The 26,763-nt window shown below is 48.3% G+C and overlaps 1 protein-coding gene across 1 annotated transcript in view; it reads left to right on the top strand.

The window, feature by feature from the left end:
* Window positions 1–26,763, top strand: part of inpp5ka (inositol polyphosphate-5-phosphatase Ka) — a 144,867-nt gene that overhangs the window by 112,348 nt on the left and 5,756 nt on the right. Inside the window, exons 5-12 of the mRNA XM_072469991.1 lie at window positions 375–491; window positions 9,446–9,621; window positions 11,704–11,815; window positions 13,378–13,487; window positions 17,522–17,714; window positions 20,619–20,756; window positions 23,997–24,080; window positions 26,595–26,699. Of these exons, the coding sequence (XP_072326092.1) occupies window positions 375–491; window positions 9,446–9,621; window positions 11,704–11,815; window positions 13,378–13,487; window positions 17,522–17,714; window positions 20,619–20,756; window positions 23,997–24,080; window positions 26,595–26,699 (1,035 nt within the window). The remainder of the gene's footprint in view (window positions 1–374; window positions 492–9,445; window positions 9,622–11,703; window positions 11,816–13,377; window positions 13,488–17,521; window positions 17,715–20,618; window positions 20,757–23,996; window positions 24,081–26,594; window positions 26,700–26,763) is intronic.

The following is a 26,763-nucleotide window of genomic DNA, read 5'->3' on the forward strand; positions in this document are numbered from 1 at the left end:
GAGCTGACCTAATTCGGCCACACAATGGATTCCTTCACTGAGGCCCCACAGCAGCTTGGCAGCAGTGCAACAGTTAAACAAGGAGAGTGAAGGAGGCAATGCATTACAGTTCAGCAACTGATTAAAGTGGCGCCTTTATTCTCGTTTCCCTCCCCAGCACCCTGTCCGTAGTCCTCTCGATCAGTGAAACAGACCGGTCAGGTTTCCCTGTGCCCATTCACCATTGCCAGTTCCCCATGGTGCAGTCCGTGTGAGAAGTGTTGAGGGTGTCCTGGGGCCTGTGGAACAGGTTCCCCAACAGAGGGCACCAAATAGCGGGAAGGGGAGTAAGCGAATGGTATCCAACCTTTAACCTCTGACCTCTCTCTCACCAGATAACCTCAATCCGGATGCAAGGTGTCCTACTGCTGATCTTTGTCAAGTGTCTGCACCTGCCTTACATCCGGGATTTGGAGACCAATTACACCCGGACAGGCCTGTTTGGATACTGGGTAAAGGGATTACTTCATCTCCTGCCTTCAACCCCTTCATTAACCCCTTCATTGTCCCCTCTCAGTCTGCCCTGCTGCTGTGTGAGGCCCCTCCTGTCTCAGCGCAGCCTGGCTGTCATTGCCCTGAACTTGACTGACGGTTCTGATCCCGGGAAGACTGAAAACATACGAGCGTGGGGAGTGTGGGAGCATTTGGCTGGTGAAGCCATTCGGAGACGAATAGCTTTCGAACTTGGCAACCGCGTGAATAAATAATCACCGGCCCACTGACGCCAGGAGGGGAAAGATGAGGGTGGGGGAAGAGCGAATACAGATTGGTGATGAAAAGATTACAGGAGGTGGCGTTGGAAACACTCAGCAGATCATACAGCATGTGTGTGGAGAGAGAGAGAATGAGAGAGAAAGGAATAAAGAACTCATTTGTCTGGCACCTTTCGCATGGCCTCGCGCCCTCCTCGTGCTCTTCACAGTCAGAGAAACGTAGTCACTGTTGTAATGTGGGAACTGCAACCGCCAATTGGCACCACTCAAGGTTCCACTGTGAGATCGTGACCCAGATAATAATCTTTATTGTCACCAACAGGTTTATATTAACACTGCAATGACGTTACTGTGAAAATCCCCGAGTCGCCACATTCCGGCGCCTGTTCGGGTACACAGAGAATTCAGAATGTCCAATTCACTGCAGAATCTGAGAGAATGGTTAAATCATGGCATTCAGCATTGAGAGCTTTTGTCACTATTGTTATCGATTGCACGAGTTTGTTTGTGAGGATTGCTACCTGAGGCTATTGCTACTTCAGTCACATTGTAAACTGCAGTTTCCTCTTGTTCAATGGAAGGCGAGTTACTGGAGATCAGAAACACTGATGCCTTCCTCTCCTGAAATTCACTTTTTCTTCAACTTCCATTTGTAAAGTTTCCAACATCAGTTGAAGGACGTTAGGTTACTTAGGGACATGTGGCCTGCCTTAGGAGCAAGAGTGGGCTATTCGGGCAAGTAAACCTGCTCTCCACAGTCAGTCCAATCATGGTTGAGCTGGTTGAGTTTGAACTCCTCTTTCCTGTACCCCCCCCCCCCCCCTTCGCCCCACTTCCCCAAGCTCCCCATCCTCCCCAGCCAAACTTTTTTTTAAAATGTTTTTTATTGGGTTTTTGAACAAAGTATATTTACCGTTATGTACACCGGACACGAGACATGTATATTTATATACACACATATAGAAGAGAAGGGCATACCCAAACATACCAAAGAAAAGAAAATTGTAAATAATTTTTTAAAAATACATTAAGAAATAAAATCGGATACCTGGTGGGGTTTTGTGCCCCAGCTCAGCAGGAGCAGCTCTGTACAACTGGCAAAATTATTTACAACACATAAGAGGGCGACTGTTGGTGGGGGGAGAGGGGGGGGAGAGGGGGACGGACGGACCGGGGAGGTAAATATACATTCGGGTGCTGGAGAGACAATTACAGTGGGCAATACTCGAATGGGTTTGGTGTTGTTGTCGCTTCTCCCGAACGGATCTCGCTGCCGTCTCGCGCTCACCGCCACTTCTGCCGTTCCTCCCGTCTTTCGTCTTCATTCTCCTCGTTCCCTCGCTCCTGGAGATGCCCTGTTCGTTATTGTATCCCGTGCCTTCCTTCCGGCTCTCATTTCCCTGCCCCCCCCCCCCCGCCCCTGCCGCCCTCCTGTGATTCGCCTTTCTTTCCTCTTAGGTTTAGCTGCCCCCCCCCTCCCGGTCTATCTCTCCCTCTCATGCTTTGGCAACTTTCCCCTGATTCTTGGCTACCTGGCTATTCTTCCGCTTGTTCGTTGGCCACAAACAGGCCCCGGAACAATTGCGTGAATGGCTCCCACGTTCTGTGGAAACCGTCGTCTGACCCTTCCCAGGCAAACATTATCGCCCTGATTCCAGCACTGCATTGGACTCAGCAACGGACTCGTTTCATCTCCTTATGTCCTCGCTTCAATGAATTTCAGCTCGGCGCAATCCGTCTCCATGCTCCCTTCTTTGGGCAGGAGTTCAACGGACCCACCTCCAGTACTCTACCTGGACCCCTCCCTCTGGCCTCCTACCTGCTCCTGATCTTTTCATTGAGAACTGTTGACATGACATTGGCCACCTCAATTTCTCTGCTCCTCTCACCCACTCCTATCTGCCTCTTTCTGAAATTGTTGCATCAGCGAACATCAAACCATTGTGTCCAGGACTGCCACTGACCTCACTGCCTCTGGCAATCTCCCCTCCACAATTTCCAAACCTCATAGTCCCCCAACCTCGCACAGCCTCCTTCTGGCTCCTTCCCAAAATCCTCAAGCAGGGCTACCCTGGTGGACCCATTGCATCAGCCTGTTCCTGCCCCATGAAAATCCTTTCTTCCTATCTTGGCTACATCCTCTCTCCTCTTGTCCAGTCCCTTCTCACCTATATTTGCAATTCCCCTCATGTCCTACGTCATATCAACAATTTCCAGTTCCCCGACCCTAACCGCCACCTCTTCACTCGGGATTTCCAATCCCTCGACACCTCCATCCCCCCACCTGGCAGCCCCTGAGGGCACTCTTGTTTCTTCCTTGAGCAGAGGCCAGAATAGTCCCAGTCCACCGTCGCCCTCCTCTGCCTGGCTGAACTTGTTCTCTCATTCAACACTTCCTTCTTTAACATTTTCTCCTTTAACGTGTCTCATTTCTTGCAAATAATAGGTGTGTCTATGGGTACCCACATGGGCCCCAATTATATCTATTTTGATGGGCTATGTGGAACGTCGCTTGCCCCAGCCTCCTCCGGCCCGCCCCCACAACCCTCTCTCTGTTACATTGATGACTCTATCAGTGCCACTTCATGTTCTCTTCTGGACGTCTCCCCCCTTCCTCTCCCTCCCAGAACCATGACAGGGTCCCTCTTGTCCTCGCTTTTCACCCCACTAGCTTCTGCCATTTCAAAGGATCATGCTCCTCCGTTTCTGCCAACTCCAGCATGATGCCACCATGAACCGCATCCTCTCCTCGCCCCGCATCCTCTCCTCGCCCCCCCACCTCCCTGTCAGCATTCCGCAGGGACCACTCGCACCCTGGCCCCACGTCTCCATCACCCCCAACGCCCCACCCGTCCCCTTCCCACAACAACTTCCTATATAATCGCAGAATGTGTAACACCTGCCCCTTTACCTCCTCACTATTCAAGTCCCAAATACTCCTTTCAGGTTATGCAGCATTTTACTTGCACCTCCTTCAATCTGGTCCACTGTATTTGCCGCTACCAATGGGGTCCCCTCTACATTTAAAGAACAAAGAAAATTACAGCACAGGAACAGGCCCTTCGGCCCTCCCAGCCTGCGCTGATTTATCTAAACCTGTCTTCTATTTTCCAAGGATCTACTTCCCTCTGTTCCCCGCCCATTCATATATCTGTCTAGATGCATCATAAATGATGCTATCGTGCCCGCCTCTACCACCTCCGCTGGCAAAGCGTTCCAGGCACCCACCACCCTCTGCGTAAAAAAACTTTCCACGCGCATCTCCCTTAAACTTTCCCCCTCTCACCTTGAAATCGGGACCCCTTGTAATTGACATCCCCACTCTTGGAAAAAGCTTGTTGCTATCCACCCTGTCCATACCTCTCATCATTTTGTAGACCTCAATCAGGTACCCCCTCAATCTCCGTCTTTCCAACGAAAACAATCCTAATCTCCTCAACCTTTCTTCATAGGTAGCACCCTACATACCAGGCAACATCCTGGTGAACCTCCTCTGCACCCTCTCTAAAGCATCCACATCCTTCTGGTAATGTGGTGACCAGAACTGCACGCAGTATTCCAAATGTGGCCTAACCAAAGTCCTATACAACTGTAACATGACCTGCCGACTCTTGTATACAATACCCCGTCCGATGAAGGCAAGCATGCTGTATGCCTTCTTGACCACTCTATCGACCTGCGTTGCCACGTTCAGGGTACAATGGACCTGAACTTCCAGATCTCTTTGTACATCAATTTTCCCCAGGACTCTTCCATTGACCGTATAGTCCGCTCTTGAATTAGATCTTCCAAAATGCATCACCTCGCATTTGCCTGGATTGAACTCCATCTGCCATTTCTCTGCCCAACTCTCCAATCCATCTATATTTTGCTGTATTCTCTGACAGTCCTCCTTGCTATCTGCAACTCCACCAATCTTAGTATCATCTGCAAACTTGCTAATCAGACCACCTATACCTTCATCCAGATCATTTATCTATATTACAAACAACAGTGGTCCGAGCACGGATCCCTGTGGAACACCACTAGTCACCTTTCTCCATTTTGAGACACTCCCTTCCACCACTACTCTCTGTCTCCTGTTGCCCAGCCAGTTCTTTATCCATCTAGCTAGTACACCCTGAACCCCATACGACTTCACTTTTTCCATCAACCTGCCATGGGAAACTTTATCAAACGCCTTACTGAAGTCCATGTATATGACATCGACTGCCCTTCCCTCATCAATTAACTTTGTCACTTCATCAAAGAATTCTATTAGGTTTGTAAGACATGACCTTCCCTGCACAAAACCATGCTGCCTATCACTGATAAGTCTATTTTCTTCCAAATGTGAATAGATCCTATCCCTCAGTATCTTCTCCAACAGTTTGCCTACCACTGACGTCAAGCTCACAGGTCTATAATTCCCTGGATTATCCCTGCTACTTTTCTTAAACAAAGGGACTACATTAGCAATTCTCCAGTCCTCTGGGACCTCACCCATGCTCAAGGATGCTGCAAAGATATCTGTTAAGGCCCCAGCTATTTCGTCCCTCGCTTCCCTCAGTAACCTGGGATAGATCCCATCCGGACCTGGGGACTTGTCCACCTTAATGCCTTTTAGAATACCCAAAACTTCCCCCTTCCTTATGCTGACTTGACCTAGAGTATTTAAACATCCATCCCTAGCCTCAACATCCGTCATGTCCCTCTCCTTGGTGAATACCGATGCAAAGTACTCATTAAGAATCTCACCCATTTCCTCTGACTCCACGCATAAATCCCCTCTTTTGTCTTTGAGTGGGCCAATCCTTTCTCTAGTTACCCTCTTGCTCCTTATATACGAATAAAAGGCTTTGGGATTTTCCTTAACCGTTAGCCAAAGATATTTCATGACCCCTTTTAGCCCTCTTTATTGCGCGTTTGAGATTTGTTCTACTTTGCCGATATTCCTCCAAAGCTTCATCAGATTTAAGTCGCCTAGATCTTGTGTGCTTCCTTTTTCATCTTAGCTAGTCTCTCAATTCCACCCGTCATCCATGGTTCCCGAATCTTGCCATTTCTATCCCTCATTTTCACAGGGACATGTCTGTCCTGCACTCTAATCAACCTTTCCTTAAAAGACTCCCACATTTCAAATGTGGATTTACCCTTAAACAGCTGCTCCCAATCCACATTCCCTAGCTCCTGCCGAATTTTGTTATATTTGGCCTTTCCCCAATTTAGCACTCTTCCTTTAGGACCACTCTCGTCTTTGTCCATGAGTATTCTAAAACTTACGGAATTGTGATCGCTATTCCCAAAGTAATCACCGACTGAAACTTTAACCACCTGGCCTGGATCGTTCCCCAATACCAGGTCGAGTATGGCCCCTTCCCGAGTTGGACTAGTTACATACTGCTCTAAAAAAACTCTCCTGGATGCTCCTTACAAATTCTGCTCCATCTACGCCTCCAACACTACATGAGTCCCATTCAATGTTGGGGAAGTTAAAATCTCCCATCACGACCACCCTATTGCTCCTACATTTTTCTATAATCTGTCTACATATTTATACCTCTACTTCACGCTCACTTTTGGGAGGCCTGTAGTAAAGTCCCAACAATGTTACTGCACCCTTCCTATTTCTTAGCTCTACCCATATTGCCTCAGTGCTTGAATCCTCCATCGTGCCCTCCTTAACCACAGCTGTGATATCATCTCTGACCAATAATGCAACTCCTCCACCACTTTTACCTCCCTCTCTATCCCTCCTGAAGCATCTATACCCTGGGGTATTTAGTTGCCAGTCTTGCCCTTCCCTCAACCAAGTCTCAGTAATACCAATAACATCATATTCCCGGGTACTAATCCAAGCCCTAAGTTCATCTGCCTTACCTGCTACACTTCTCGCATTGAAACAAATGCACCTCCGACCACCTGTCCCTTTGCATTAATCATCTCTTCCCTGTCTACTCTTCCCCTTAGTCACAATGAGTTTATTATCTAGTACCTTACTGGCTTTAGTTGCTGCCTCTTTGCTGACCTCTAACTTCTTAATCTGGTTCCCATTCCCCTACCACATTAGTTTAAAACCTCCCCAACAGTGTTAGCAAAAGCACCCCCGAGGACATTGGTTCCAGTCCTGCCCAGGTGTAGACCATCCGATTTGTAATGGCCCCACCGCCCCTGGAAATGCAGACTGGATGATCACTTTGCAAAAGACTTTCGCTCCGTCCACATGCATGACCCTGACCTTCCGGTCTCGTGCCATTTTAACTCAGCATCTTGCTCTCATGCCCACATGTCCATCCTTGTCCTGCTACAATACTCCAGTGGGGGGAGCATCTCTCCTTCCTATTAGGCACGTTACAGCCCTCTGGACTCAACGTTTGAGTTCAGCAATTTAAAACTTTGACCTTTCTCGTCCATCTTAACCTTTATTTTCTATATCCAAAACATTATTTGTCCCATTGCAAAAACAAAATCTCCCCCACTGGGCCACCTGTTACTTGTTTCTTAGTTTTGATTTCACTGAGCGCTGCTCTTTGTTCTCCTGTTAGCTCGCTTTGCTGTCTCAGTGCCACTATCAGCACTTTCTGTAGCCCTTCACACGGCCATTGACATTTCCTCTGTCTCTGCGAATCTTTGTTGCAATCTCTCCTAGCTCGCACCAATCACTGACCTTCTCATCTGCTCCATTCCCTCTTATCCAGCGTATTTCTCCCTCTCTTTAACTCTGAAGAAGGGTCATACGGATCTGAAGTGTTAACTCTGATTTCTCTTCAGCCACTGAGACCCTAAGCTCTGAAATTCCACCCCTCAACTCCGAGATCTCCCCTCCTAACCTCTGACCAAGCTTCCAGCCACCTGAACACTCTTTGGTATCAATTCTGTTTAGAATGCTCCTGCGAGAACCGCCTTGATGTTTCATCATCACGTTCAGGATGTGATATGTTGTTGTTGATCTGAAATATATTTTTGTGCAAAGTGAAACTTGCATCGGAATGGGAGGGGCCTGTTCAGCACCTCGAGCTGGGCCCAACATTCAGTTTGATTGTGTCTGATCTTCTTAATTCCACTTTTGAAAAATAAATTTAGAGTACCCAATTCATTTTTTTTTTCCAATTAAGGAACAATTTTGTTAGCGTGGCCAGTCCACCTACCCTGCACATCTTTGGGTTGTGGGGGTGAGACCCACGCAGACACGGGGAGACTGTGCATACTCCACACCGACAGTGACCCGAGGCAGGGATCGAACCCGGGTCCTCAGCGTCGTGAGGCAGCAGTGCTAGCCACTGCACCACCGTGCTGCCCTGATCTTAATTCCGTACACCTCCATTACCCAAACCAAACAAAAATCGATCCTCATTCTTCCAATTAGCCCCCGACATCCTCAGTTTATTGGGGGAGAGAGCTGAGAGTTCCACTGCCCACTGTCTGAGGAAGTGATTCTGACATCATCCTGAGGGGCCTGTCTCGAATTTTCAGGTCCCCCCCCCACACACACACACACACACACACACACACTCCCAACTGGAGGAAGTAGCTGGTCTTTATCAACTCCATTGAATTCTTCAGTCGTCTTCAACACCTCAATATGATGTCATGCGAGAGTGCCTTTAAGACATGGATGTTTAAGCAATGTATCTTTAAGAAAACAGTCATGTCATTGAGTGGGTGGAGCTCAGCTCAGTTCAGCCATTTTGCAGTTTGGTTTTGCAAGTTTTTAGTTTCAATTTAGAAAGCAGTGGGTGTGTCCTTGTGTGTGTCCAGAGAGCTGCAAGAAGAAAGCAAGGTGCTGGAGCTGAAATCAACCAAGCTAATATATCTCTGCCATTCTACAGAAAATATATATATCCTTTAACCTGATGTGATACTGTTTAAAGGTGTTCAGTCTCTTGGAAGTTTGAAGGAACATTTTAAGGAGTTATTTACTGTTGCAATATTTTCTGAGTTATCTTTGAAGTAAGGGGTGTTAAGAGATCCAATGTTTATTTAAGATGTTAAGTTGAGTTCATGGAATAAACAGTGTTTTGCGTTTAAAAACCCACGTGTCCATAATTGTAATCCCACACCTAGGGGAAAAACCGTGTGCTCGGAAAAGCAACAATACATTAACGGGAGAGGTTGGTTGAACTCCATGATACATTTTGGGGTTCTGAAAAAGCCTCGCCCATAACAATGATCACCGCTCAATCTTCTAAACTCCAGGGAATGCACGCTAGTCTCTGAAACCGGTCCTCATCATTCAACCCTTTTATCACCAGTGTCGTCCTGCTGAATCCGTACTGCACCCCCGCGCAGACCAATCCTGAGATACGGGGCCTGGAACTGAACAGTTACTCCAGACGGGGTCTGTTCAAGGCCCCTCTCTGCTCAATAAAAGCATCACTTCTTCCCCATTGTGATAAAATCTACCATTCCATTAACCTCAACAAAGAAAAGTACAGCACAGGAACAGGCCCTTCGGCCCTCCAAGCCTGCACCGACCTTACCTAAAACCTTCTACACTTCTGAGGTACGTACCCCTCTATTCCCATTCTGTTCAAGTGTTTATCAAGACGCCCCTTAAACGTCGCCATCATACCTGTTTCCACCAGCAGCGAGTTCCAGGCACCCACCTTGAGTTAGGCTTGGCCCTAAATTATGAATTGACCTTCACTTGAGATCTCATTACTGGCTTTTATTTTGTGTGTGTGTGTGTCTCACATATTCTCGCTCTCTCTCAGGGTAACAAAGGGGGCGTGGTTGTTCGCCTGTCCATCTATGGACACCTGATCTGCTTCCTGAACTGCCACCTGCCAGCTCACATTGAGAACACGAACCAGAGGCTAGACTCGTTTGAGCGGATTCTGGATATGCAGCAGTTCACCGGCAGAAAGGCATGTGCCATCCTCGACCACGAGTGAGTATCAGCCGGAGCCGTGTGACCCACACAATCGCAGATAATTGCCCCCAGCCCCGTCCTCCCCACCAGCCCTCTTCCCCAGAAGGAAGAAACATTAAAATGGGGAAATAATACTGGTCCAAACATTTTGTCTCCTCCGGGTGCAACGCAGTGTCTCTCCTTTCGACGCAGGCTTGGAGGGCCGAAGGGCCTGTTCCTGTGCTGTATGTTTCTTTTTTCTCCACCCCCCCCCCCCCCCCCAAGCCCGCTCAGTGTGCGTGGCAGCCCCCTCCCCCAGTCCGCTCGGCACGCAAGGCAGTCCACTCAGTGTATGACTGACCCAACATTAGGTGTTATTGCGCGCTTGAAAAATACTTTTTTATAAATTTAGAATACCCTATTATTTTTTTCCAATTAAGGGGCAATTTAGCATGGCCAACCCACCTACCCTGCACATCTTTGGGTTGTGGGGGTGAGACCCACGCAGACACGGGGAGAATGTGCAAACTCCATACGGACAGTGACCCAGAGCCGGGATCGAACCCGGGTCCTCGGCGCCATGAGGCAGCAGTGCTAACCACTGCGCCACCGTGCTGCCCTGACAAATAGATGAAGCTCAATTGACTTCCTATGCCTGATTTTCAACATTGCAGAATTTAAACATTAACACTGAGTTTTAAAGCATGTCAGGTATGTAAGTTTAGCATGAACAAGTTTCCTGCGTTTGAGAATATTTGAATGCATTGGTAGAACTGACCATTAAGGTACATCTTATTTGTGTATTAAAGGCCATTGAGTTTCATTGTTCTTTGTTTTTCACGGACCAAATATACCTGCACAGCATTCGGTTGTCGTAGCTCCTCCCAAAGAAATATTTCAGCAATAGTTTGTGCTGCGGAGTATTTGATATAATGGTCGGTGGTGAGTTTGACTCGGCCAGGGAGACGGCTGTGACATTGCAAAAAGACCATGCTTACGGAAGGGAAATTGCGCGACTGAGAAAGACTCCAGTCTCCTGCCTTGCGTTGATCTGCACTGTGCTTGGTGAAGGCGCTGGGAATACGTCCTCTGCACAGCCGTGAGAGTGAAGTCTTCATTCTTGATTGGGTCACCCACCCAGTGTAAAGAGTGCCAGTCAGTTCCTTCCTCATAGTTTGACCCTTTCAGTTTTGGTCTTCTCCTGGTCAATCTCGTTTGGACCACCTGCAGTGCCTCAATGTTCTTTGTATAATACGGAGACTAGAACTGTTCCCATCCTGGTGGACAGACCAGGATTCTATACAATGCAACTTCCCAATTCCCCCCCTCCGGGAATGAATCCCAGTGTGTTTTTCTCCACATGAACCGAGGTTGTGCCTTTTAGTGATTTGTATGTCTGTATCTCTGGATCCCTCAGCTCCTCCACCCTTTTCCCTCTAATCCTCTTCCTGAAAATGCCTGAGGGGAACAGGAGAGTTTGGATCGATGTTTCCCGGATTTTCCTCGCCTCGTGGCTTGGTCTGTGGTGGACTCGTTGATGTTTATCCTTCAATGTGGTGTGGGTGTCCCTGGCTAACCCAGCATCTGTAGCCCATCCCTAATTGCCCTTCAACTGAGCGGCTCACTCGGCTGTTTCAGAGGGGGGGGCAGTTCCGAGTCGACCAGATTGCTGTGGCTCTGGAGTCACGTGTCGGCCAGACCGGGTAAGGACGGCAGATTTCCGTCCCTAATGGGCCATTAGTGAATGGGTTTTTACAAAAATCGATAGTTTAATGGTCGACATTGCTGAGACTAGCTTTATATTCCAGATTTTATTAGTTCAATTTAATTTCCACAAGCTGCTTGTGGTGGGATTTGAACCTGTGTCCGTGCCCCAGAGCATCAGTCTGGGCCTCAGTTACTAGCCCTCTGACTTTACCGCGATGCTTGGTTTCACCTGGGAGGTTGTTCACTGATTGAGCAATAACTCCATTCTCGTTGGACAGACCAGTTCGATCGAAGGTAAACACAAATGGGCCTTGGCTTGATTTTCTTTTGCGATTACTGATTCATCTGAACCTAACCAAGGGTGTCATGGATATTGGCTGCTTTCCTGTCATTAACGACTCTCATCTCCCACAGTCTAGTCTTCTGGTTTGGGGACCTAAACTTTCGCATTGCTGATCACGGGCTGCACTTCATCCGGGAGTGCATCACCAAGAAGCGCTACCACCTGCTGTGGGACAAGGACCAGGTGAGGGCGTCAGTCTCGGGGCCCAAATGTGGAATAGCAGTTTGTGGTTCACTTTGGTTTTTTGTACCCAATTCATTTTTTCCAATTAAGGGGCAATTTAGTGTGGCCAATCCACCTGCCCTGCACATCTTTGGGTTGTGGGTGTGAGACCCACGCAGACACGGGGAGAATGTGCAAACTCCACACGGACAGTGACCCAGAGCCGGGATCGAACCTGGGACCTTGGCGCCATGAGACTGCAGTGCTAACCACTGTGCCACCATGCTGCCTTTACTTTGGTTTTATCCAAATGTAACAGGATTAGATACAGAGTAAAGCTCCCTCTACACTGTCCCCATCAAACACCCCCAGGACAGGTACAGCACGGGATCAGATACAGAGTAAAGCTCCCTCTACACTGTCCCCATCAAACACTCCCAGGGTAGGTACAGCACGGGGTTAGATATAGAGTAAAGCTCCCTCTACACTGTCCCCATCAAACCCTCCCAGGACAGGTACAGCACGGGGTTAGATACAGAGTAAAGCTCCCTTTACACTGTCCCCATCAAACACTCCCAGGACAGGTACAGCACGGGGTTAGATACAGAGTAAAGCTCCCTCTACACTGTCCCCATCAAACACTCCCAGGACAGGTACAGCACGGGGTTAGATACAGAGTAAAGCTCCCTCTACACTGTCCCCATCAAACACTCCCAGGACAGGTACAGCACGGGGTTAGATACAGAGTAAAGCTCCCTTTACACTGTCCCCATCAAACACTCCCAGGACAGGTACAGCACGGGGCTAGATACAGAGGGCTCCCTCTACACTGTCCCCAACAAACACTCCCAGGACAGGTACAGCACGGGATTAGATACAGAGGGCTCCCTCTACACTGTCCCCAACAAACACTCCCAGGACAGATACAGCACGGGGTTAGATACAGAGTAAAGATCCCTCTATACTGTCCCCATCAAACACTCCCAGGGAAGGTACAGCATGGGGTTAGATACAGAGTAAAGCTCCCTCTACACTGTCCCCATCAAACACTCCCAGGACAGGTACAGCACTGGGTTAGATACAGAGTAAAGCTCCCTCTACACTGTCCCCATCAAACACTCCCAGGACAGGTACAGCACGGGGTTAAATACAGAGTAAAGCTCCCTCTACACTGTCCACATCAAACACTCTCAGGACAGGTACAGCACGGGGTTAGATACAGAGTAAAGTTCCCTCTACACTGTCCCCATCAAACACTCCCAGGACAGGTACAGCACGGGGTTAGATACAGAGTAAATCTCCCTCTACACTGTCCCCATCAAACACTCCCAGGACAGGTACAGCACGGGGTTAGATACAGAGTAAAGTTCCCTCTACACTGTCCCCATCAAACACTCCCAGGACAGGTACAGCACGGGGTTAGATACAGAGTAAATCTCCCTCTACACTGTCCCCATCAAACACTCCCAGGACAGGTACAGCACGGGGTTAGATACAGAGTAAAGCTCCCGTACACAGTGTGTGAGTGTGTGTGTAATAAGCAGTGGATTCCCAGCATTCTCAGTTTTTCCTGTCCTCAACAGCTGAACAACGCGAAGAAGACTCGACCCATCCTGGATGGATTCCTGGAGGGACAACTCCTCTTCAAACCCACGTACAAATTCAGCCTGGATTCCACACAATATGATTCAAGGTACCTTTACTCCCTGAACCTGCCCCATGTCTCTCCAATCCCTGGTTGTGAACACAGGAAGTGGTGACCCACCAGCCCATTGAGCCAGCTCCACTGGAACAAGATGAGGCCATTCAGCCCCTCAAGCCCCTTTCCCAGGCTCCTCAAGCCTGTTTCGCTGTCTGAATGTGCACACCATTCATAAGGGCACACACATAGGGCAGCACGGTAGCACAGTGGTTAGCACTGGTTGCTTCACAGCTCCAGGGTCCCAGGTTCGATTCCCGGCTTGGGTCGCTGTCTGTGCAGAGTCTGCACGTTCTCCCCGTGTGTGCTCCGGTTTCCTCCGGGTGCTCCGGTTTCCTCCCACAGTCCAAAGATGTGCAGGTTGGGTGGATTGGCCATGGTAAATTGCCCTTAGTGTCCAAAATTGCCCTTAGTGTTGGGTGGGGTTACTGGGTTATGGGGGTACGGTGGGGAGGGTGGGCTTGGGTAGGGTGCTCTTTGCAAGAGCCGGTGCCAACTCGATGGGCCGAATTGTAAATTCTATAACAAGGTAGCTGAATTGACATCACAGATAGCAGTATAACTATCCAATCTAATTGCTATTGCTGAGACATGTCTACAGGGTGACCAAGGCTGGGAACTGAAAGTTCAGTGGTAGTTGGCAGTTAGGTTGGATAAGTAAGACATCAAAGGAGGTGGGGTAGAGCTGTTAATAAAGGATGAGAGCAGTACATTAGTGAGAGTGGATCTTGGATCAAGAGATGGAATAGGTTTGAGTGGAGCTAAGAAACCACAAGGGGCAGCAAACCGGCAGGAGTTGTTCATTGGCCACCAATTCGGGCATGCTATAAATCAGGAAATTTGAGGTATGTGTGACAAGGGAATACAATAATCAGGGAGGACTTTAATCTGCATATAAACTGGGTAAACCTAATTAGCACTAATACCGAGGAGGACAAATTCCTAGATTATAAACGAGATGGTTTTCTCGGAGAAAACAACGAGCGAAAGGGATATTTTAGATCTTGTACTGTGCAATGGGAAAGGGCTAGTTAATAATTGTGTCGTGACGACGTCTTTAGGGAAGATTGAGCATAATATGATAGAATTTCACATGAGGTTTGAAAGTCATGTTGTCCAATCCAAAACTAGGGTCTTTTATACGAACAAAGGAAACTATGAAAGTGTGAGGGCAGAGTTGATTGAGGTAGATTGGGGAACATCATTAAAAGGTTTGATGGTAGACAGGCAATAGGTAATATTTAAATAATTAATACATGGTTTGCAGCAAATTTGCTGCCTTAAGGTACAAAAAGCCAGCAGGAAACATGCTCCAACTTGGCTGGCAATAGAAGTTTCATCAGATCAAAGGCTGAGGCTTCTAATTGTAAAGCTGAGGATTGGGAGCACATTAAAGTTCAGCAGCAGAGAACCAATTGATAAAAAGAGAAAACAGAATATGACATTAAACTAGTGGGGAACTCAAAAACAGACTGCAAAAGCTTCTATAGGCATGCAAAAAGGAGCAGATTAATAAAGTCAAATGTGGGCTCATTACAGGCAGAGAATGGGGATTTATAATGGGCACTAAGGAAATTGCCGAGAAATTAAATGAATGCTTGGTGTCGGTCTTCACGGATGAAGATAGCGGAAACCTCACTGAAACATTGAGAATCTCAAAGTAGTAAGTATTAGTAAACAAATAATGCTAGAGAAATTACTGGTGCGGCAAGTTGATAAATCCCCTAGACTTGGTCATCTACATCCCAGAGTGCTGAAGGAGGTGGCTGTAGAGATAGTGATTATTTTAAAATACTACAGATTTTAGGATGGTGCCTGCATATTGCAAGGTAGGAAATGAGGCTCAACTATTCAATATGGAAGAGGGAGAGAAATCGAGGAACTACAGACCTGTTAGCCTGACATCAATAGTAGGGAAAATGCTGGAATCTATTCTAAAGACTGAGATAACTGCGCCCTTCGAAAATAACAGCGAAACTGGCCAGAGTCAACATGGATTTATGAAAGGGAAATCATTTTGAGGATGTTACTGCAAGAACAGATACTTGTGAATCAATAAGGTCCTACACAGGACGTTAGTAAGCAGAATTAGAGCTCATGTGATATGGGGGGAGGGGGGGGGGGGGGGCGGGGAGGAGGGGGAAGAGAGAGAGAGAATTGTTCAACAGACAGAAAGCAGAGATGGGGATAAACGGATCATTCTTAGGTTGGCAGGCTGTGACTGTTGGAGTGCTGCAAGGATCAGTGTTGGGGCCTCCTCTATCCACAAGGGCAGCACGGTAGCATTGTGGATAGCACAATTGCTTCACAGCTCCAGGGTCCCAGGTTCGATTCCGGCTTGGGTCACTGTCTGTGCGGAGTCTAGACATCCTCCCCGTGTGTGCGTGGGTTTCCTCCGGGTGCTCCGGTTTCCTCCCACAGGCCAAAGATGTGCAGGTTAGGTGGATTGGCCATGATGAATTGCCCTTAGTGTCCAAAATTGCCCTTGGTGTTGGGTGGGGTTACTGGGTTATGGGGATAGGGTGGAGGTGTTGACCTTGGCTAGAGTGCTCTTTCCAAGAGCCGGTGCAGACTCGATGGGCCGAATGGCCTCCTTCTGCACTGTAAATTCTATGATAATCTATGACAACATATATCAATGATTTGGATGTGGGAACCAAATGTAATATTTCCAAGCTTGCTGATGACACAAAACTTGGCAGGAATGGGAGTTGTGAGGAGGATAAAAAGAAGCTTCAAGGAGATTTAGACAGACCGAGGGGGCAAGAACATGGCAGATGTAATGTGATGTGTAAAAATGTGAAGTTACCTATTTTGGTAGGAAAAATAGAAACAGTATTTCTAAAATGAGGAGATTGGGACGTGATGATGTCTTAAAAATCCTGGATGTTCTTGTTCATAAGTCACTGAAAGCTAACATGCGGGTGCAACAAGTAATTGGGAAGGGAAATGTTATGTTAGCATTTATTGCAAGGGGATTTGAGTAGGGAAGTTTTGCTGCAGTTGTCTAGCGTCTTAGTGAGATCACACCGGGGGTACTGTGCACAGTTTTGGTCTCCTTATCCAAGGAAGGATATTTGGCCATAGAGGGAGTGCAACGAAGGTTCACCAGATTAATCCTACAGACGGCAATATTGTCCTAGGAGGAAAGACTGAGGTGACGGACCTGTATCCTCTCGGTCAAGGTTCTGAGTGCCGCCCACAAGACGTTTTGTTGACCGTTTGCAATTCGTGGGTCGCCACGTTCCACTGATTACCGTCTGTGCAGTTTTTTTCCGACCAGTGTGACTGAATTTGCACGTAAAGCGAAGGCGAGTAAAGTGAGGAGCGTGCTGAGTGCTCTCACTAACTTGTGAGCGCTGTGCGCTCCCTCTGTGTCCAAAGTGTAAATATTTATTTTGTTTTTCTCATTTGGAGTTGATGACGGTTCTATTAATATATGAATGATTAAGCATTTTTTTATAAGTCCTCATGAAATATTCGGTGTGTGTTAAATGTATTTAATCTAGTTCATGGGGTCATGGTTCGTGAACAAACCCGATTTCAAACTTCTGGCCCACTGAGAAGGAGATGAGGAGGGGCTGAATGGCCCACTCCTGCTCAAATGTTCTGCTGAACTGGCAGAGGCCACTCGGCCCTTTGAGCCTGTTCCACCAATCAGTTCGATCCAGGACGATCTGTACTTCATTGACATTGGATCCAACTCCATTGATATTTTCAGTCCTGTTGAGGTTGAAAGTTCCAGTTTTCCAATTTCACTTGGTATGAAAACTTGCTTCCTAATCACACACTCAAAATACATGGCTCAAATTTTCCAATTGTGAACCTTGTTCTGCATTACCCCAGTTGATTAACTAGTTGGGACCGCCCTGTAGAACCCCGAGTTCAGCCCCGTAACTGTTTTCAGATCATTCCCAAGCTAAATCCCCTTAGCGCCACAAACCTGTTTTCGAACGCTCCACCCCGATTCACTGCCCCGACCAAACTCGGACCGAGGATCCTACTACTCCTTTTATGCTTCTGTTTAGTGGGAAGAAACGGAAACCGGCCTGGACCGATCGGATTCTCTGGAAGGTTAAAGAATGCCCTCAGGCTGGAGGGACTGAGGCTCAATCATCGCAATCAAAGAAGCCCATCAACGTGGTTTTAAATATCTACGACAGCCAAATGGAGTATGGAATCAGTGACCACAAGCCCGTGTTGGGAACCTTTTGCCTGGAGGTGAGGAGAAGGGGGGGGTGGACACAAACGGCGCTGAACCAGAGGCGGTTCACAAGGGTGTACGCACCTCCGGACCCAGTTACCAACTCGAACTGGACATTCCTGGACACTAATCATATGACTTCCCATTTCTAACTGCTCCATCCAATCGGATGACATTTTTATTTTAAAAAACTCTAATTTCCAACATGTCCTGGCAGCAGTGTCCTGGCGATTAATCTTCGATTCTCCATGGCAATCGTGGAGGGTTGGCATCCCTAATCCTACACCAGCAACTGGCTGGGATATAATGTTCCTGCCTAACGAAGAGAAATTAGCTTCACAACTGATACCTCAGACTGTCAGAAGTATCAGCATTGGGGTGATGATGGGGCTGGGTTTAATTGGGAATCTGTGTCGGATTCGGGAATCCTGCCAGGGTAATTGGAAGCCCCACGTTCTCCCTCTACCCCTGCACCCAGCTTCTTCCCCGTCCCTCAGTCACCTCAGACGGGTGGCAAGGTTTTGATTTACTTCCTCCTTTTTAAGCAATGTCGCATTTCTTAACCCCTGGCTTTCAGCGTGATCCAATTTTTGGTAGTAACCCCACAGCAAGCTCAAGGTGGGAAGAACTCAAAGGGTTAGTTTATTTGTGCACACTCAAATGGGCGAGGAGGATAGAAACACCGCCTCCTTTTCACTTGTACATGAGTGATGGAAAAGGAAAGATTCCCAGGGCAAAGAGGACCGAGAAACAAATATTGTTTTATATGAGTCCAGAGTTTTGAATCAAAGTCCAATAAGATATTTCTTCATGGAGCTCAGCAGGTTAAAACTTGTGTTGTATAATTCATCTTTCCCGGTAGAGTTGATTTAACACCAGGAGATGGGCAAGGAGATGAATCAGTCTTGTAGACAATGGTACAGAATGTCCAGTAGAAACACTGAAGGTGGCGACGATGGTGCGCAAGTGGGTGATGGAGGGGGAGGGGGCTGCATGGAAGAGGCTGGAGACGGCGTCTTGTGGGTACGAGTCTGGGGGCGCTGGCAACAGCGCCGCTGCCGTTCCCTCCAATGAGGTATACCACAAGCCCGGTGGTGGCGGCTGCCCTCAAAATCTGGGGGCAGTGGAGGCGGCACAGGGGGGAAGTTGGGGCCTCGGTGTGGACCCCAATACGGGGGAACCACCGGTCCGTCCCAGGGAGAACAGACAGAGGGTTTTCGGGGTGGCACAGGGCAGGGATACAAAGGTTGGGGGACCTGTTTGTGGACGGGAAGTTTGCAAGCCTGGTTGAGCTGGAGGAGAAGTACGGGCTCCCCCCGGGGAACACCTTCAGGTACTTACAGATAAGGGCGTTTACCAGGCGGCAGGTGGTGGAATTCCCGCGGCTGCTGCCACACAGAGTACAGGACAGGGTGCTCTCGGAGGTGGGGAGGGGGGGGGGGGGAGATCTCGGAAACTTACCAGGTGATGCAGGAGGAGGAGGAGGCCTCGGTGGTGGAGGTGAAAAGTAAGTGGGAGGAGGAGTTGGGAGAGGAGATCAAGGAGGGGACGTGGGCAAATGCCCTAGGGAGGGTTAACTCTTCCTCACCTCATCGTGCGCGAGGCTCAGTCTCATACAGTTTAAGGTGCTGCACAGGGCACACATGACCGGGACAAGGATGAGCCGGTTCTTTGGGGGCGAGGACAGGTGTGTTAGGTGCTTGAGGGAGTCCAGCGAACCACACCCATATGTTCTGGGCATGCCCAGCGCTGGGCAGCACGTTAGCATAGTGGTTAGCACTGTTGCTTCACAGCTCCAGGGTCCCAGGTTCGATTCCGGCTTGGGTCACTGTCTGTGCGGAGTCTGCACATCCTCCCCGTGTCTGCGTGGGTTTCCTCCGGGTGCTCCGGTTTCCTCCCACAGTCCAAAGATGTGCAGGTTAGGTGGATTGGCCGCGATAAATTGCCCTTAGTGTCCAAAATTGCCATTAGTGTTGGGTGGGGTTACTGATTTATGGGGATAGGGTGGTGGTGTTGACCTTGGGTAGGGTGCTCTTTCCAAGAATGGCCTCCTTCTGCACTGTAAATTCTATGATGATCTATGGAGGAATTTTGGAGGAGTGTAGCGAGGACGGTGTCGAGGGTGGTAGGTTCCAGGGTCAAGCCGGGCTGGGGGCTCGCAATATTTGGGGTGGCAGAGGAGCCGGGAGTGCAGGGGGCGAAAGAGGCCGGAATTCTGGCCTTTGCGTCCCTGGTAGCCCGGCGAAGGATTCTCCTTCAGTGGAAAGATACGAGGCCCCCAAGCGTGGAATCCTGGATCAGCGATATGGCAGGGTTCATTAAATTGGAGAGGGTGAAATTCGCCTTGAGAGGGTCGGTACAAGGGTTCTTTAGGCGGTGGCAACCGTTCTTAGACTTTCTGGCAGAACGGTAGACATTGGTCAATGGCAGCAGCAACCCGTGGTGGGGGGGGGGGGGGTTACTTTATTTTTGTTATTTACACTGGGTGGTCTGAGGGGGTGTAAATATTTGTTGTGCTAAGTCGGGGTGTTAATGTTAATTTATTATTTATGTACAGGGGGAGGGGTTTGGGGGGTTGCTTTTTTTGGACTGTGTTTTGTACTTAACCCTGTTGGGTTCCTTTTTCATTTTGTTATTGATATTTTATGAAAACATTATTTTTTTTAAAAAGAAACACTGATGGTGGGGTATTCAGAACTGGACAGAACCCCTTTTAAAATTGGGATAGATATTTTGGAGAGGCTGAGTATGTCAGGTTGGAGTGATGGGGTCAATATTTTCAAGGGGGAGGATTGAAGGGTTGGGGCATCAGTGTTTTGAGGGGGGAGCGGGGGGGGGGGGGGGTTCAAATGGTGGAGTCGAATTCTCTGTTGTTTGGGGGGGGTGCTATTACTGATGCTTTTTCTTTGGCTCGTGCGCAGTTTGAAAAGCAGGTCACCCGACCCCTGGTGGAGTTGGAGCCCAAGGGTGTGTGGGTCCCTGGACGCGATGCTGTCATCTCCTACTGCATGCTGGACAGGTATCCCAGCAGCACTTGGGACTGGATTGGCCTGTTCAAGGTAATTTCTTAAAAACTCATCCCCTTCTGCCCAACTGTTGGATTCAACAATTATAGAGGGGGGGTCCTTTAAAAAAATTAGCTAAAATGATCCTTGAAAATTACTGAATTTGTAGAAATATGAGTAAGTTATAAAATTGGCTAATCTTTTGAATACTGTCCATGACTGTCTCAAATGTTACGAATAATGTACTGCAAGTACTCTTACTGATATGAAGGTACATTGATTCAACGAGTTTGAAACAGTCTCGTAACTGAGACCAGGCGTGACATAGGGAGTTTGAAAGTGGGGCAAGAGCCGTGGGAAAGTTAATTAAATAATTTGGAGTAATTGATCCGTCTCTAATTAACCATTCGCCTGTTAAGTGACTGACACTTTCCTGAACGAATCAAGGGGTTCTCAGCTGAAAATTAGAACCAGTGAAACTAAATGAGGGGCTAAACCCAGATAAGGATTCCCTTAAGGATGTGGTCCGTTTGACTGATTAGCAGAGGAGTTTTAGCCGTCAGAGAATCCTTGAAGCATTGGTAAAAATTACTTTTAAGGCCTTTTGTTGAAATGACTTTTAATTTTGTAAATCTGAAATCACTTTTATCTTGAAGTTTTTGCTTCCACTCGTTGGTGTCTTGAGGGCATTTCGAGACACACAGGTGAAAATCTTTCCAGTTAATTTTGTGTGAATGTGCCAAAATGTGTTCTTAAAGAAATAAACATTACTTGCATTCGTTCAACCAGACTGAGACCTTGGGTATGAGCGAGAGATAATGAGAATCTTACTGCCGAGCCTGACCAAGAGAAAACAAAGGAAAAGATAGCGAATACCTTTCATGGAATGTGGGTGACAATGATGATTGCTGTAAAGGGAACAATGTTGTTGAAGCTTTTTGTGTTGAAGTCATTGGGACAAATACAAGAATGCCAAATTTCAAACAATCACAATAATTTATACTTAAGGTTTTATTCAAGTCAACTCTGCCATCGTCATGGCATCGCGAGCACGATTCGTAACTCCTCGGGTACTGAAGCTGTCCATGCCCACACCTTGGACAATATTCATGCTTGGGCTGTGGCATGTAACATTCGTGCCACACAAGTGCCAGGCAATGACCATCTCCCAAGAGAGTAATAACTATCTCCCCTTGACATTCAATGACATAGCCATTCTGAATTACCCACTATCAACATTGTTACCACTGATCAGAAACTGAACTGGGACTAACCAAATAAATACTGTGGCTACCAGAGCAGGTCAGAGGCCGGGAATCCTGCGGTGAGCAACTCGCCTCCTGACTCCCCAAAGCCTCTCCCATCACCTACAAGGCACAAGTCAGGAGTGTGATGGAATACTCAATGGACAAAGCAGCCCCGCTTGATCTGTACCCAATCCACTGCCACTGATGCACAGTGGGCTAAATCGCTGGCTTTGAAAGCAGACCAAGGCAGGCCAACAGCACGGTTCAATTCCCGTACCAGCCTCCCCGAACAGGCGCTGGAATGTGGCGACTAGGGGCTTTTCACAGTAACTTCATTGAAGCCTACTCGTGACAATAAGCGATTTTCATGTACTGCAGGAACTCACCAAGGCTCCTTCTGCAGCACCTTCCAAACCCACGACCACTGCCATCTAGAAGCAGATACCTGGGAACCCCACCACCTGGAGGTACCCCTCCAACTCATTCACCACCCTGACTTGGAAATATATCGCCGTTCCTTCACTGTCGCTGGGGCAACATCCTGAAACACCCTCTCTAACAGCACAGTGGGTGTACCTGCAGCCGTCCAAGAAGGCAGCTCACCACCACCTTTTCAAGGGCAATTAGGAAGGGGCAATAAATGCTGGCCTGGCCAGCAATGCCCACCTCCTGTGGAAGAAGATGGTATTTAGAAAGAAGATGGTATTTAGTGCCTGTCCCACATTGGCAGGTTGGGTTGACAATGGGCTGCACCCAAGAGGATACATTCTCCTTGGAGGATTGAATGGAGGTGTTTAAAATCATGAAGCATTTAGAAACTGTCTCCAAAGGCAGGAGGGCCAGTAACCAGATTTAATATAATCAACAAAAGAGACCGAGTGGGATTGAGATTGTTTTTAACGCAGCTGAGTTGCCGTGATCTGGAAGGTGCTGTCTGACAGGACTGTGGAAGCAGATTCAATCGCAACTTTCAAAATGGAACTGGATAAATAGATGAAGTGACAATATTTGCAGGGCTCGGTGGGGTGGGGTGGGGGGGGGGGGGGGGGGGGGGGGGGGGGGTGGGGGGTGGGGGGGGTTAGCATGGGGAGCGCGATTAATTGGTTAATTCTTTCAAGCTGCGGGCGGCACTGAGCACTGCTGCCTCGCGGCGCCGAGGTCCCGGGTTCGATCCCGACCCCGGGTCACTGTCCGTGTGGAGTTTGCACATTCTCCCCGTGCCTGCGTGGGTCTCACCCCCACGTGTGGAGGGTAAAAGCAAATTACTGCGGATGCTGGAATCTGAAATAAAAACAGAAAATACTGGATAATCTCAGCAGGTCTGGCAGCGTCTGTGGAGAGAAAAGGAAGCGAACGTTTCCAGTCTAAAGCTTTCTTTATAAATCTTTATTTATTTATTATTGTCACAAGTAGGCTTACACTAACACTGCAATGAAGTTACTGTGACAATCCCCTAGTCGCCACACTCCGGCGCCTGTTCGGGTACACAGGGAGAATTCAGAATGTCCAATTCACCTAACAGCACGTCTTTCGGGACTTGTGGGAGGAAACCGGAGCGCCCGGAGGAAACCCACGCAGACACTGGGAGAACGTGCAGACTCCGCACAGACAGTGACCCAAGCCGGGAATCGAACCCGTCTTCCTGGCGCTGTGAAGTAACAGTGCTAACCACTGTGCTACCGTGCCACCCATGCCTCCTTATCCGAGTCATCCAGACTCGCAATGTTAGCTCCCTTTTCTCTCCACAGATGCTGTCAGACCTGCTGAGACGTGGAGGGTAGGTGGATTGACCGCACTAAATTCACACTAAAATTGCCCTTTGATTGGGAAACAAAAAATGATTGGGTACTCTAAATTTATATTTTTAAAAACTCCATCAAACTGCAGACACAGCTCCCTCCGCAATGGGTGAAGCATTTTGGCATGTTACACTACTGTAAAGGTCTCTGCCAGTTGTTGTTGTTGTTATTGGGCTGGGGAAGGTGAGGGGCTCCTCGCAGGGGTACGAGAGTGTGAGTATGATGTCACTGACTCTCTGACTTTGCAGGTTGGGTTCCGCAGCCACAGTGATTACGTGACTTATATCTGGGTGAAAGACGATGAGTTAATGGTCAGTGACGACATCTGCCAGGTAAGGAGTGAGGCACCTGGGTGCCACTTTTGCTGGACAGTATCCCTGGCGGTTTCATTACCTGACCTCCAACCTTTAACCCCCAGTCGAGTTGAACAGCCTTCTTCCCAATTTCCAACACAGCAGCCAAACAGAAAAATTAAGAAAATACACCACTCTTTTTAACACCCTTTTTGATTTTTCTCCTGAATCCTGATTGCAGCATTGTCCCCGAAATTAATCTTCAATTCCTGGAGATTCCAGGGTGATTTGGAAGAGTTGGCAGCCCCTGGGGGCAGAGGGCAAGATTGTCCATGATCAATTCTTGTATAAATGTAGGTTTTAGTTTTAGACTTTGTCTCGCTTTTGCTTGCTTTTGGGTGTGGTCACATTCAGTAGCGATTTTGGGAGAGGGTGGGCGTAGTTCGCTGACTGTCTGTTCGTTTTCCTCTCTTTTGGCTTGGTGGCCATCTTGGGTGGATCTTTGTGTTTTGCGCTCCCAATATCCCTTGTTTGATCTCTCTTGGTGGGAATGGCTGACTCCGGATTTGGGGGGGGGTGCCTCCAATCCGTCTGGTCATCTGGCACGTTCGAGGTTTGAATGGCCCAGTGAAGAGTACAAGGGCATTTGCCCATCTCTAGAGTTTAGATGCCAATTTTTTTGGTTTTGCAGGGGACCCGCTTGCGTGTCAGGGGTCAGACCAAGCTGCGCAAGGAGTGGGTTGGGAAGGTTTTGTATTCCGGTTTCGCTGGCAGGGGCAGGGGTGCGGCGATTTTAATTAGCAAAGCGTTCAGTTTTCCTCCCCTCAAGATTATGGCTGATCATCATGGTGGTTTTGTTATTGTTTGTGGCTTCCCGTCGAACACCCCGGTTGGCATGGTCAACATTAATGCTCCCAACTGGGATGACGCAAATTTTATTAACTCCCGGCTGGCCTCCCTACCCAACCTCGACTCACAACAGCTTATTTTGGGTGGGGACCTGAATTATGTTGTGGGCCCTACATTAGTTTGTTCCAAGCTGTAATCTCTTGTTCCGTTGGAGATGGCCGGAGCTTCGGCTTTTATGACTCCGATTGGATCCGTGGTGTTTTTTGCGCCCGAACAATACAGACATTTTGCTCATGTCCACCATTCATATTCCCGTATTGATTTTTTGTTTTGGACAGGTATACCCCCCCCCCCCTTCAGTGGTAGTGGCTGAGTACTCCGCAATTGTTACTTGGAATCATGCCCCGCACTTTGTTGCTAGAGTCTGGCCCTACCCACATCCGTCCTGGAGATTGGATGCTACATTGTTAGCTGATAAATTTTGTGAGCGTGTCCACCTTCATCGACGACTATATAAAATCTAACGGGTCCGATTCAATCTCGCCTTCCCCGGGAGGCCCTAAAGGAAGTCCTGGGGGGGGGGGGGGGGGAAGGAAGAGACACACGTTGGCTCTTACAGTGAGAGGTTGGAGCAGCAGACGCTGGTGGATTCCATTCTCGAGGTGGATCATCAGTACTCGCTAGATCCTACTCCGGAGCTGTTGGCAAGTAGGAAATAATTACAGACCCAGTTTGAGCTATTGGCTACCAGCAGGTGGTGCGTCCAAGAGTACCTTTTATGAGTACGTGAAGAGAGCCTGTCGTCTTCTGGCTCACCACCTCAAACGTCAAGCGGCAGGTGGCCTCCCGGGTGATCATTCCGATACTCAATTTGGGCGGCAACCTTGTTTCCACCCTTCCCCAGGTCAGTGCGGATTTAAAATCTTATCAGTCTTTTTTAAAATAAATTTAGAGCAGCCAATTCTTTTTCTTTTCCAATTAAGGGGCAATTTAACGTGGCCAATCCACCTAACCAGCACACATCTTTTTGGGTTGTGGGGGTGAAACCCATGCAGACATGGGGAGAATGTGCAAACTCCACACGGACAGCGAGCCAGGGCTGGGATTCGATAAAGTATCTCTATTTTCTAACAATGGATCCTTCCATTCTCTGCGAGAGCGAGTTCCACATCCTCGCCCCTCTCTGGGTCACGTTTTTCCTGACTTTCCCATCTGATTTATCAGTGACAGTCTCCTATTAATGGCCCCTCAAGTGAGAACATTTTCTCTATGTCTCTCTTCTATCAAATTGTCTCAGAATTATAAAGCCGTTGATCAGAGCCCCCCCCTCAGCCTTTTCCAGTGAAAAGAGTCCCCACCAGGTTCACTCGTTGCTGATTGGTGAAATGTCTCGGTTCTGATTTCAGCCTTGTAGCTGTTTTCACACCTTCTCCAGTGCCGCAATATCCATTTGCAATATGCAGAATGGAAACTGTGCACAGTATTCCAAATGTGATCTCCGATTTTATACAAGATTAACACAACTCCTCTGCTCTGAACTCATCGCTCACTCACACTCTCACACACACACACACACACACACACACACACACACAGCAGCCAAACCACTCTTCCCAGCTGTGACTGGGTTACTTTTGATGTCCTGTGACTGACCTGCGCACCGTCGTGCCTGCCCAGGCGCACTAACGTCACTGTGTATTGCAGGTATATCTGAGTGGCGAAGACATTCCCAGAGCGGGTGGAGAATTTGTCCTGTGCTATTACAGCAGCAACATGGAGTCCATTGTGGGACTTAGCTCCACATTTCACGTAAGTCCCGTATTGCCACAATCCTCACCGCCTCCGAATGAGAGGACGGAGATTTATCATAACT

The sequence above is a fragment of the Scyliorhinus torazame genome, chromosome 12, assembly GCF_047496885.1.
Source record: "Scyliorhinus torazame isolate Kashiwa2021f chromosome 12, sScyTor2.1, whole genome shotgun sequence".
Classification (NCBI taxonomy): domain Eukaryota; kingdom Metazoa; phylum Chordata; class Chondrichthyes; order Carcharhiniformes; family Scyliorhinidae; genus Scyliorhinus; species Scyliorhinus torazame.